Here is a 13221-nt window from a genome sequence, read left to right on the forward strand (position 1 = left end):
ACCAGTACTTTCAGGCTACTGTAACCTGCCAAACAAACAAGGTACCGTAATAAAATTTCAACATTGGCCTGGCAATTGTCAGTAGACACTAACTGAATCCAAGAACACCATTTGTGACCAACCCAACATACCTAGGACAAAGGGTCTGGCTAGTAAGTGACTCCTTTGCAATGACAGAATAGAATGTATTAAACCAGAAGTCATAATAACATCACAATGGAAGAGATGAACTCACTTTGTAAAATGATACAATGCTGCATTCACCTCTGTTGCAGCTCACTGGATTCCAATAGTTACATCATCATGAAATTAGGACACTGAATTTACCATATGCACTGAGTTCTGGCACAGATGCCCTATGTCTACACTGGCCAAACTGTTTTTAGATCTTTCACATTTCACTTTGTGGCCTTTTATTATGAATTAAAACTAATTCATTTAGTATTAACTTGGCCATGTTTGGAAAAGGGCCCAGAACACTTTACTCAGTGTTTGCCACTTAAAGATTCAGGGTACTCATCAGTCTATATGAAATTACACAGGGAGGAATTTTTGGAAAGGAAAACATTATCAGGATTTGGAAATTAAAGACCCAAGATTAAAAAAAAATGGGAATGTGTTTCTTGATTCAGGCTGGGAGAACTGAGTAAATGTTGAACATGTGATACAGTACAGAAGATTATTTGTTTAGTGTGTATTGTTTTCGTTTGTCCTATATAGATTGCTTCCCTTCTACTTCTTTTTTGGGGGGGAGGGTTCCTTCAAAGTTGTATTCAGGATTCATCTTGGGAATGAGTTTTTAAAATTAATTTAAGTGTTTCATTTTTGTGATTTGTTTAAAGTAGCATTAACCCACCTATGCTGATCTATTTACTAACTGATGCATTATTTACTAGTAATGTATTCTATTTTCTCCAATACAAATTTAAAAAAATTAAAAAGAGCCTTTGTCAAAGAATGGTGCCACATATCTTGGAACGGATGCAGAGCTGACAATTCTCTGCCTCTGTTTCCTGCAGGAGGTCAGATTTAAAAAATCACATTAAGTGCCCCTAATAGATATACCGTATTTTTCGCTCCATAGGACGCACCGCTCCATAAGACGCACCTAGTTTTTAGAGGAGGAAAACAAGAAAAAATCTTGTTTTCCTCCTCTAAAAACGCGGGCAGGGAGCGGGCGCGCCAAGCGCTCAGAGCGGGCGGGGAGGAGGCGGGCGGGCGCTCCAAGAGCTCAGAGCGAGCTGGGAGGAGCCGGGCGGGAGAGGCACGCCAAGCGCTCAGAGCGGGCGGGGAGGAGGCGGGCAGGCGCTCCAAGAGCTCAGAGCGAGCTGGGAGGAGCCGGGCGGGAGAGGCGCGCCAAGCGCTCAGAGCGGGCGGGGAGGAGGCGGGCGGGCGCGCCAAGCCGCCCCCCCTCCGCTTCCCAGCTGGGAGGCGAGCAAGCGCACAGAGCGGGCTGGGCGGGCGCACAGAGCCGGCTGGGCGCGCTGGAACGGCGCGAGGCAGCTTTCCCCGGCTGCCTCCCAGCGCGCCCAGCCGGCTCTGTGCGCACATTCGCTCTATAAGACGCACCCACATTTCCCCTCACTTTTGAGAAGGAAAAAAGTGCGTCTTATGGAGCGAAAAATACGGTAATTTACATGGCTTAAAGGAAGTAGGCTTTCATTCTTCTGGAAAGGAATAGGGTGTCATAAGGAATAGGGTGTCAAACAGAACAGTTATGATGGACGTTATACCTTATTTCAAAGGAAAGCTTTCCAGTAAGGCAGATAGAATATTATCAAGGATGGTACAATTTTTCCAGGACGACAGCTAGAAAGGATGACAATTGTGAAGAGCAGCAATGTTGTTTAACCCAATCCCCAAGATAAAAATTTTCAGATGTTGAAGACAGTTGGCTTTATGGGTATGTTATGTAATTGTGAAAATGTTTTCAAGTAAAGGGCCAAGAATGGGCCACAATGAATTTTTCTCTGTGTCTTCATCACTGTACAAAAATCTGTGAGAGATGTGGCTGCACTGTCCAGGATGCAAAATTTTGCAATGTTTAAGGCATATTCCGTCATTATCTCCAAAACTGATGGGTTGTGACAGGATACAAAGAGCTTCTAATTTGCTCATGGAGAGCTGGGAAAAGGCTTTAAAGGAAAAAGCTTTTCCATGGCTACTGTAACCTGCCTTTTTCTCTGCTATGATCCACCTACAGTTGGGTGAGGTATAGATCAGAAGAATCCTGCAATTTGCACCCCCTATCTTGCATCTCTGGTGAAGAGTCATCTTGAGGCAGACAGGCCGCAGCCGTGAGCCGCTTTAGCAGACTGGGAATGACTTTTGGAAGTCAGGCCTCTGTACCAAAGAAGCAGAGGGGGAGCTTTAGCAGCCTGCCCCATGGGATGATTTGATGGCAGTAATGTCCTATGTAGCATTTGTTATTTGATGTGAGGGAATAAAGAAAATGCAAATATTGCCACTGGCTTTACTTTGGATTCAATAACTGTTGTAGAAGGATATAGAAATTCAGATCTGGGGTTCATTTCAGGTCATTGTGCCAGAAGAGGAGGATGCAAAAAGACATACATGTATCTACATATAATTTTAAAAGCACACTTGTATTTGGCATGGTTGTTTTTGTTTTGTTTTTTGGACGGAATGTTAAAATTCTAGGCTTAAAAAAGTACAATAAGAAGTTGAAGTTAAAAGTGTATCCAGTAAGGCCACATGGCAAGTTCATCAAAGTGCAGGTCTTAACCAAGGAGAACACCTAAAGCATCCTGCGGGAAAGGAGTGGGAGCGGGCAATCCACTCCGCTCCTAAAGGTCCATGTCCGTGGTGCCAGATGATGTCTTCAGTGGAACAGAGTCAAAGCCATCAGATGTTCTCTGAAAGGAACGTAAAAGGCAGTGTGAATGGGAAGAAGGATTTGTGGTCTTCTCTCTGCCCTCAGGTCCAATTTAAACATGGTGCTGGCAAGACAAAGAGCTTCCCTGTGTGACTTTGCATAGGCTCAGGGTCTCCTTTCTACTGTGGCAACCTATGCAAAGTAGCTAAATCTGCTTTGTTAGCAGGCCAGCACAATACCCACAGGGCCATAGATCTCTGGCATGCAAGGTAAATTACACATAACTGTAAAAGTTATGTGTAAATATTCCCTGCAAAGTCAGCAGGGAAGCGCTTTACCTCAATGAGCCTTAATCGGAATTTAATCAGATTATGCTGTATCCATGTATTTAGTAACAAGGCAGAAACTTGGATCCTACACCTTTGATCTGTACACGGGCACTATAGAGGCTGTGGAGCTTGCTTCTTCTTGTGCTAGGCATTTCCATTTGTACAATTCCAGTGTTTTTCAATGGACCAAAAGTGCCCAGTGTGAGACCTCTAGAGTAAGGGCCCAGAGCTGGCCTGCTTCCACATGGAGGTTTGGCTCTGAGTTGTGTGTCTAAAGTGGAGCAAGCTCATCTGGGTCATCCACACAGTGGTGTCTCCTAATCACCCACTTTCCATTTGTTCTTCCCTCTTAGCTGTGATCATTCTCAAATCTGTTTTGGCACAATCTTTTAGGACAGATCAGTCAAAGCATATTTGCAAGCTGTGTGAATTGGATGATGCACACCTTTTAAGGTCCTACCCACATCAGTGCCATTTTCCTTGCTTCAGTCTACCACAGCCTCCATATCCCCCCACCGTGCCGCTGGAAGGCTTTGGGTTTATTTTTTAATGGCAATTTGACATACTGCTACAGCTTAATGATACAGTGGTATAAAAAAGGGCCCCCCAAAAGCCCTCCAGTAGTACATGGGGAATGGTGGCTGGGGAGGGAGTGGGAAAAGGGAAGTTCAGGGGAAACCTCTGGGCAGGCCTCTGTTGCATTTGCAGTGGCAACAGAAGCAGCACTGAAAATCGTCACCATGTGGCTGCACCCCTGATTCAAACAAAGCAAGTCTATTCACATGAAAATTCACAGATAACGTTACACAACATATTTCCGTGAGAACATGACATTTGGATCAACAATGGGAATGCCAGGTTCACTTCTGATGGCAAGGAAGAGGGGAAAACTCACCCACACACAGTAGATTCTTATAATTTGTTCTGGTATGAAATCTAAATCCATGGGTCCAAATTTTGGTGGCTCTGCCTCGGTTCTCCCCAGCTAGACCCTTTCAGAGAACCAGCAGCTCTGATTTTTGGTAATGGTGACCAAAAGATAAGCAGGTGATACATTATTCTAAACTGCACAATAAAACAGCCCCTTATTCCAGAGACAAGCCAAGCTGAAGGAATTTTCTTCATTAGAGCTTTTCCACATCCTCTTTTTCCTCATCTCAAAGTTCCTGTTTCTTTGGCTTTTTTAAATTCCGCATGTGTTTTACTCCTTCTAGTGGTAGATTTGATATAGCAGAAAAGTAAATCTAGCTTATTTCCCTGCTGATTTATGCAGCAGCTTTTTACCCTTCATAAAAGTGGGTGTGATATGGACCACTAGAAGGAGCAAAACACATGGACCATTTATGCTTGGTAAATAGTAGCGCGTTCCAGGCTGAAGTGCCCCACATATTTTTTTTTTAAGTTTTTCATGCTGAACCGTCATTCAGGAAGTGACTGTGAAGCCGGAGCATACCTGCTTCACATTTCTTAAGAGCCCCTTTAATGCAACCTTTGTATTTGCTCCGCCCCTGCACCGAAGCATTTACTGAAGGAACCATGAAAAATCACAAATGCGGCTTAGCTATGCAAACGACCATTGCCAATGGCTATGCAAATGAAGGAGCGAAGGAGCAGGCAAGTGGGGTGTGTGTGGAATTTCTCCTTTTGCATTGCGACAATGAATAGACATTTTAAAGGTTGCATTTAAAAAAAGAGCTTTGAGCGAGCATCAATATTGACCCTGCATAAATGGCCATGCAGAACTTTAAAAAAAAAAACACTGAAGAAACAGGAACCTGGAGACAAGGAAAAAGAGAATGCGGAAAAGCCCTGAAATTAAGACCCTGAACTTGCGGATGTAATTAATATCCATTAGTCTGTCTGCACACATTCAGTTTCCTTGCCTTCTCCCTCCCACTTCAGGAAAATGGTGCAGGCAGGAAGCTTAAGCCCCTCTCCCTGTAAGCCATAGCCCTGATCTAAATTCACTTCCCACATGTCTGCCCTGTGGGCATTATAACTTGTGACTCAGTTTTTTCACTCAGCTGGTTTGTTTTCAGACACGGGGGCCAAAGACAATGCAATCTACAGTTAGTCTCTATCTACCTGGAAGACTCTTCCTTTTAGTTTATTGAGGACATCCCTACACACAGAGTCCTGCCAAGCGTTACTGTAGCTAAGAGAAGCCTACAGGAAAACAAATAGCCATGTTAGAAAAAAAGGGGGGAGGAACCAAGCAGTGCACTATTAACTAGAATGACAGTCAGAACAACTAGAAACACTATAGCACATGCAAATGGACACTGAAAATGGAGAATACTCATGGGGTAGCCTAGGGTAAGAATGTCACAGTAGGAATGCATGTAAAATTCAAGACCAGCCTGTACCGACTTGTCCTTCTGGATGCTCTTCTACACCAGAGATGGTTAATTATATTGGATGTATTTCTTGAGGGGGTGGGTCACTTTGGTTACTCATGTCTGTCAAGACATTGGTGGGTGGGAGGAGGGTGAGCGAAGAATGAGGCTCCTATTCACTTTCTCCCTCAGCTGTAATGTTCAGGCTCACACACACACCTCTTACAAACAGCTCTGAGCCAAAAGTCAAAAGATTTTGACTACTATTGAAAGACACATCAGCCTTGGAGGTAAGTTGCCTGTTAGGTGTTTTAAGAATGTGTCCACTCAAGATACTGCTTTGAGAGTTAAACAATATATCTTAGACATCTGTCAAGTTAGATCACTGTCGGGGCCAAGCCCAACAAGGTCTCAGTCACCTTCTATCTGCCTTTATAAAAGGTGGTTCTGCCAGGCATCTTACCTTAGTAGTGAAAGCCTTTATTTTGCCAAAGAGAGAATTCTTGCTTGTGAATATCAGGTCATCTTCTGCATCTTCTCCCTCCATAATGGCACAACTGTCGGCGGCTGGCAGCTCACTGTCCTTGGCACCGGAATTCATCACCAGCTTGGAATATTTATACTCTAGCCTTTGAAGGTAACAAACAGATAACTAAACTGATAGACAGAGGCTGGATCCATCAGATGGATAGTGCCTCCCCCAAATAATTAGAAAATCCACAGATGTGAGGTATTACTGTAGTCCTTGAAAAAGCAGGGGGTGTTCTCAGTCTCTGCCTTTATTCTTAATAAGTGCTGTTTATTCACATTTTGTCAAGCTTATTTTCACAAGAGGAAGTGGGAGAGAAACATTTTTTCCTAGAGGTTTCCCAGCTGGTATTATTTGGTCCCTACCTTCTTGGAACCTCCCCCCCCCCCCCTCCTGTTCTGGCTTCTGAGACAGCAGCTGGAATATATGGTAGTACAATCACTACTCTATCTTCTGTTAACAGACCGAGAGTGGACAGAGACACACCTAGGAGTGTAAGGGGCTTATCAGTACACTTCTCAGTTTAATTGCTGTAGAGATTACAACAAATTAGGAGAGATATTTTTCTGACATGTGGGTTTTCTGAATGGTGATATCGTGTCAGTTCTGGCTCCATACTGCTTCAGTTTATCCTGACTTCCTCCTTTTCTCTTGCACCATTAGTTTTCACCTCGCATTTTTCCTGTTTTTTTCTGATTCTTTTGGGACCATTTTTAATCTGTTAATTCATATGTGTACTGTTTCCTGTGCTTTTATTTGTTCTTGTTGGTTCCTCCCTTTTCCCAGCCATGTTCCTCTGACTGAGCAACTAGGGTTGCCAACTCTGGGTTGGGAAATACCTGGAGATTTTGTAGGCGAAGCCTGGGGAGGGTGGGGCATTTATCTTAGCAGGGTATAATGTCATAGAGCCCACACTCCAAAACAGCCATTTTCTCCAGAGGAAGTGATCTTGGTTGTCTGGAGAACAATTGTAATAGTGGAAGATCTCCAGGTGCCGCTAGGAGGCTGGCAACCTTATGGACAACCCCTCCCTGTGTTCTGTTTCCCTCACCTCAGTAGCAAGGAATTTTTATCTCTTCTGTTGGCAGATTTTCAACTATTTTTTAAAAAAATGCTTGCCTAATAAAACTATTTCTGTGCCCTGATTTTTTTGCCACAATCATTTGCTTCCTTGCATATTCAGAAGGCACAGGAGAGCTCACTGTTCTTTCTAGTCATTCAGCCTTTGCCCTTGGCTCTGCTGATATGTCCTAAATTCCCTGCCTTTCCCCCCACAAAAAGAGGGATTTTTACCCTTGTGCAGCCAAGTCTGTTGGCAAGTCTTTGATTGTTTTAAAGCTCCCTGATAGCAATATACCTCTATAAGGGGAGGGGGCTGTGGCTCAGTGGTAAAGCATCTGCTTGGCATGCAGAAGATCCCAGGTTCAATCCCCGGCATCTCTAGTTAAAGAGTCTAGGCAGGTAGGCGATGTGAAAGACCCCTGCCTGAGACCCTGGAGAGCCGCTGCCAGTCCGAGTAGATAGTACTGACTTTGATGAACCAAGGGTCTGATTCAGTATAAGACAGCTTCATGTGTGTTCATGTGACATGCCTGTGCCTTAATATCCAGAGACTCTCCCCCCCTTACTATGTTTTTTTCCCATGGGAATTTGATTTTTTTATAGGTTTGCAGGTATTAATCTTTGATTCTGAAGGGGACTGTACCAGAGCAGCCTGCTTCATTGTTCTCAAGCTGCTAGAGACATTCATATGACTAAACATTGAGCACTGGCAGCTTGAAAGCAATTGAAGAGGTGGGTGAGCAACAGGTCTCCTCTCCATTTGCTTGCCGTTTGTTGATAGGAATTTTTTTTAACTAGTTTGCAGCCCTGAACGTCCAAATATTGGGGTAAATCTTTGAGTGAAGGGCATTTTTCCACATTTACCCACAGGGACAATGTGGTGATTCTTGTGTATGCTTAGCCCTCTTCTAGCAGTATAACGATATAATGCATGCACAACCAGGCGCTGTGATGATGCCAATGATAGCAGCACCCTTGCTCAAAAATCCTATTTTTTTAAGGCATGTCTGTAAGAAAATTAATAGATATGGCAATGGGAAAAATGCAGATGGAGGGAAGACAAGTGGCATCCCCATGCTCAACGCGAATCTGATACCGACATATCAACTGATAAGAAAAGCAAGAATAAGCCACGCATGTGAAGAAACCCCTTAGACAGAGATACTCATTGGTTTGGACACTTAAATGAAGCTTCCATGTGCTATAAGGTAATCACAGTTTAAAAATGGAAATATGATATATCCCTTTCCTCAGTTAGGATAGGGATCTGCTGTGGCTATGAGCAAGTTTAACATGCAGGACAAGGAGGAATTGTTACTCACTTCTGGTTTTTCTTCCAGAAATAGCAAGTCAGGACAGTTAGAAGGACAGCAGCACAGGTCCCAGCTGAGATGCCCACTTTAAGCCAGAAGTCCATGGTCTTGCAGATGCTGACTTGTTGCTCTGGGAGGGGAAAGCCACCAGCACACAGCTTTGGCTCCCTCCACACATACGTGGTTCTCTATAAGAGGAAAAACAGAGGAGTCCTCCTTCTAGTCAGACATCAGCACAGTATAGGAGTAGGATTAGTACCATTTAATTTTAAAAAGTAGTACCTACAATAGTTGTATTCCAGCAAAGCAGGGGAATTTGGATGAACGCCGAAATTTCATAACAGCAAAACAAAACTGACAGTGCATTGTTGTTGTGGCCGTATTAAAGCATAGCAGTACTAAAGCAGTTTTTAATCCTCAGCATACCTATCTGAATGAAAGTCACGCTAAAATCAGTGCTACTTATCTGAGAGCAAACATGCTTAGGATCAGACCATAGGACTGCCTTGTGGTGACAAGTCTTGTAGAAACAATTGTCCCTTTCGGTTTGGTCTCTCTCTTTCTACATGCACATCCATGTGTTGACAACAGGGCTGAAGTAGCAGTCAACGGCTCATTTTAACAATAATGTAATTATACATTAAAACGTTCAGCTCGTGGGTCTTGGAGAGAAAAAAGAAATTCATGGGAATTATTTTTAGTCCCTACCTGAATTCCTCCAACACAGGCACTGATGATGGCATGGTAATCATCTGTAGAGCAGAGAGGACAGCCTTCAACTGTCTCCCACAGGAAGTGGAAAGTGCACCCATCACAGGTCCCTTCAGGACACTTGCTGTAAGGAAATTATAAGGAGTCCTCTTAAATGAATTGAGACCAATGGGCCTATTATCAACATGTCTCAAAACCTCAGGCATGAGGGAAGAGCAAATCTGAAATAAGTGATGGAATTTGAAGCAAGGGCATCTCTTATTTCTAATAATAAGTGGGAAGGAAGACAGAGAGAAAGACTCAACTCACTAGAGAAAAAGAAAAAATAAACTCATTTAGAATTTCTCCATCAGGCCTAGAGAAAAACATTCTGTCCCTTTAACAGAGGCTTAATGTGTGAAAATGGGCAACTGATGCTTTTTAGGGCATGAAGGTAAATCATATCAACTGGTAAATAGCATTTCATTAAGCCTCTGTTAAAGGGACAGGACTTTTTTTTTCTCCTGGCAGTTGGCAACCCTAAATTTTGAGGTACATCTATGTGCATCTAAATTGGATAATAATACACTATAAATCATATAGCCTGTACATTTGACTTCTTATTTTAGTAACAGTGAGTCTCAGTTGGTTTCATCTTCTGTCATTCAGTTGTTTCTCTCAAAGATTCATTTGTCTATTTCAGTTTCTAGACTGCTCCAGTTTGGAGCAGACTGCAGTTTTTTAAAGGGGACAGGACACACTGAGACAAACATTTGACAAGCGCTTGTACTCACGGTGGCACAGACAGAGTTCCAGGAGACTTTAGGGGATTACATTTTATTCTGATGGCAGTGGCTCTCCCATCACTACAAGTCTGGGTCACATCGTTGGATCTGCAGATTAAACAAACATACTGTTATGACAAAATCCCTGCTACAGTTTGACAAGGCATACTTGCTTGCAGCGCTAGCTCTACTATAGAAGTAACTGCAGAGCTCACTCTATAACCTAGAGGAGTGGGCAGAACATCACACATTTAAAGCTATTTCCGCCAAACAGTCCTGGCTCCTCTATCCCTGACTGGCCTGAGCAATTGCACCACGTTGTACTTGCTACCACCTTCAAAGCTGGTCTGTGACTTAGCAGCAACAACAAAAAGACTCTCCTTTGTAAACTAGACTGGAGAAACCATGTGAGGGAGAAAACCAGGAATTGATTTCTCTTGAAATGCCAACACCATGGCTAAGACCTTGGGCTGAAAACAAATTCCTGGGCTGAACACATGCATGCTCAGAAGCACTCTATACCAACCTTAATTCTAAGTGTGTGTTTTATTTAGGGAGTGGAACTGTGAAAAAAGAATATATTTGTAAAGATCAACTAGAAGAGTGCTATCCTCTGTACATTTATGTGCTTGCTTCTTGGGGTAGTAGTGTATGGTGGGGGTAACACCAGTTTCATCTGCAAGTAATTATCCCTAGGTGATGTTTAATTTCATGCCATAATAAGCTTCAGTACCCCATTTCCACTCATTAAAGGGGCAGGAAATTTTTCCTACCCAGCTGGCAGCCTTTGGTGGGGAAGGTAGGCTTGCCAACCTCCAGGACAGGCCTAGAGATCTCCCAGAATTACTACTGATCTTTACACTACAGAGATCAGTTTCCCTGGAGAAAATGGCAGCTTTGGAGGTTAGACTCTATGGAAATATAACCCACTGAAGTCCATCCCCTCCCCAAAGTCCACCCTCCTCGGGTTCCACCCTCAAATCTCCAGGAATTTCCCAACCAGAGTTGGCAATCCTAGGGAAAGAAAAGTAGTGTGGAAAAAGAATAAGTGTGTATGATAATCTCCTGGAAGAATGAAGAAAATAAGGAATGGTCCCCTTCCCACATTATCTTGTGTCTGGCTCCACCCCATGAGCCACCATTTTATCTCTGGTTCTGGTTGGTGGATATCAGTCTTGCAAGCCTGAAGTCTGCCCTACTCCTGCTGTATAGAAAGCTGGGAACTTTCATTTTCTAATGCTGCCGGGCAACTGAAGTTCCTGCCTTGCCACAAGGGCATAGCTCACACATGAACAGACTCTAGAAAGCAAGGACGTAAAACTTTCCCATATTGCTGATGACGACAGACAAGGGTGTTCCACAGTAAAATGGGTAAAGCCTGCCTTTACTTATGCTTAGCAACCTTGCAGCTTACCTAAAAAAGTATATCACATCTGATAAGCCCACATTCTCCTCAGGAAAGTAGTCAGCAGGGGAAGTTATATTGTCCAGGGTGGACTCTGTTGTTACTCCTGGAAGTTAGAAACAAGCCAGTGAGGAGGAGCAGCATAGAGATAAATTATGGCCTGTTTCTCGGCCTACTTATACCCCCTTCCCCAACCCTGGAACAAAATTATATGAAACGCTTCCCCGGTATTGAAACAATGGCACCGACTTCTTATTTGACTCCTGGCCAAGTTTAAGGGTCTGGTGAAGCAATTTCGGTCTGGGGTATCTCATTGAGCATCTACTCCTACACAGTGTTGCCAGGACCTCCCACCAACAACCTGCTCTTCCCATCTTCCTTTGGGCAATGGGAAAAAAAGAATAAGAATGGCCAGTGTTACATGTGGTGTGATGTTTTCCCTGGAAGAGATATAACATCACTAGGAATTGCCTGAAACTCCAAGGTTTCTGGTGATTACTAGAGCAATGTGACATCCCTTCCAGGTTTCCCCTGGAACTGACATCACACCATGCGCACCACCAGCGCACCCCCCCCCATGTCCCCATCCCTCCACCTCCCTTTAGAATGCTGTCCACTGGCTGGCAACCCGCCTCCTACACAAACCCTTCCACATGTCTTAATGAGGCTCTGCTTAAAGCTCCATTTCACAGCAGGGCTGCCAACTCCAGCCTAGGAAATTTCTGGAGATTTCAGAGAGGTGCTGTGGAGGGGGGACTTTGAGGAGAGATTTCATCTAGAACCTATGGTATAACATAGAGTCCACCCTCCAAAGCCGCCATTTCCTCCAGAGGAACTGATCGCTGTTGTCTGGAAATCACTTGTAATTCCAGGAGAAATCTAGGCCACACGTGATGTTGGCAACCCTGTTTCACAGAGGCCACGATGGTCTCTCTACACAGCAAGGCCTTCTCAATAGCGACACAAAGCTGTGGAACTTTTTTTCCTGTGAGAAATGCCTTACCCCATCTGTTACGCACTTTCAGGGTCTGTGTGTGTGCAAAGAATCTGAATGTTTTAAAATTTATGGATAGGCTCTTCACTTTTGGATCACAATTACCTTTCTAATAACTGCTGCTCTGATCACATTTTATAATATTGTATTGCTTTAGTGTTATCTTTTTGTATGCATTTTTTTATTTAAGTTCTCCTTATTTTGAGCAGTGCTTTGGGATTTTCTGAAAAGTGGACAATAATTTTTAGCAAACCACCTAAATAAATATTTTGCAAAAGAGGCTCCCCCCCCCCATAGAAAAGAATTCCATTCCCTTGTGACTACTTTTAGGACATACCCTGCTTTTATTATTTTATTTTACAACTGATTTCCAGCCGACAGAGATCAGTTCACCTAGAGAACATGGCCGCTTTGGCAATTGGACTCTATGGCATTGAAGTCCCTCCCCTCCCCAAACCTCGCCCTCCTCAGGAACCACCCAAAAAACCTCCCACCGGTGGTGAAGAGGGACCTGGCAGCCCTACACCTGAATCAGCACAACCAATAGCCAGCCCCCCACTCCCAAAAGCAGCTGTCAGGAAGCAGCTTCAGGCCTCTTTTCAAACTACATGAACACTCCCTGCTTCTCTCACCTACAAAGCGGTCTGCTAGGCTCACAGGCTGTGAAGACACTACTGTTTTGTAACCCATCATGTCAGAGGGAACAATAACGGATTGGCATACGTAGGAGGTAGCTGATTTAGAGGACTCTGCCCCCTTGCCGAGGATACGGATGTCTGTGACATTGTCTGTGCAGGTAGCCATCTTCCTTCCCTTCAGAAGACAAAAGAGGGAGAGAGAGTCAGATTCAACAGAAGCCTTACTTTTCACTTGACTGCTGTTTTTTAACAGAATCACAGCATCACCTTCAACCTCCTCAACAAATGAGATACAGGTACCTGC

The 13221-nt window shown here is 43.8% G+C and overlaps 1 protein-coding gene across 1 annotated transcript in view; it reads right to left on the minus strand.

Annotated features, from left to right (window-relative positions):
• Nucleotides 1-2614: 2614 nt before the first annotated feature.
• Nucleotides 2615-13221, minus strand: part of ELAPOR1 (endosome-lysosome associated apoptosis and autophagy regulator 1) — a 69108-nt gene continuing 58501 nt past the window's right edge. The window contains exons 16-22 of the mRNA XM_056844323.1: nt 12912-13092; nt 11295-11391; nt 9890-9988; nt 9114-9240; nt 8415-8593; nt 5965-6130; nt 2615-2876 (exon numbers count right to left, since the gene is read on the minus strand). Of these exons, the coding sequence (XP_056700301.1) occupies nt 2808-2876; nt 5965-6130; nt 8415-8593; nt 9114-9240; nt 9890-9988; nt 11295-11391; nt 12912-13092 (918 nt within the window). The 3' untranslated portion in view covers nt 2615-2807. The remainder of the gene's footprint in view (nt 2877-5964; nt 6131-8414; nt 8594-9113; nt 9241-9889; nt 9989-11294; nt 11392-12911; nt 13093-13221) is intronic.

Source organism: Euleptes europaea, chromosome 2 (genome assembly GCF_029931775.1).
Source record: "Euleptes europaea isolate rEulEur1 chromosome 2, rEulEur1.hap1, whole genome shotgun sequence".
NCBI lineage: Eukaryota > Metazoa > Chordata > Lepidosauria > Squamata > Sphaerodactylidae > Euleptes > Euleptes europaea.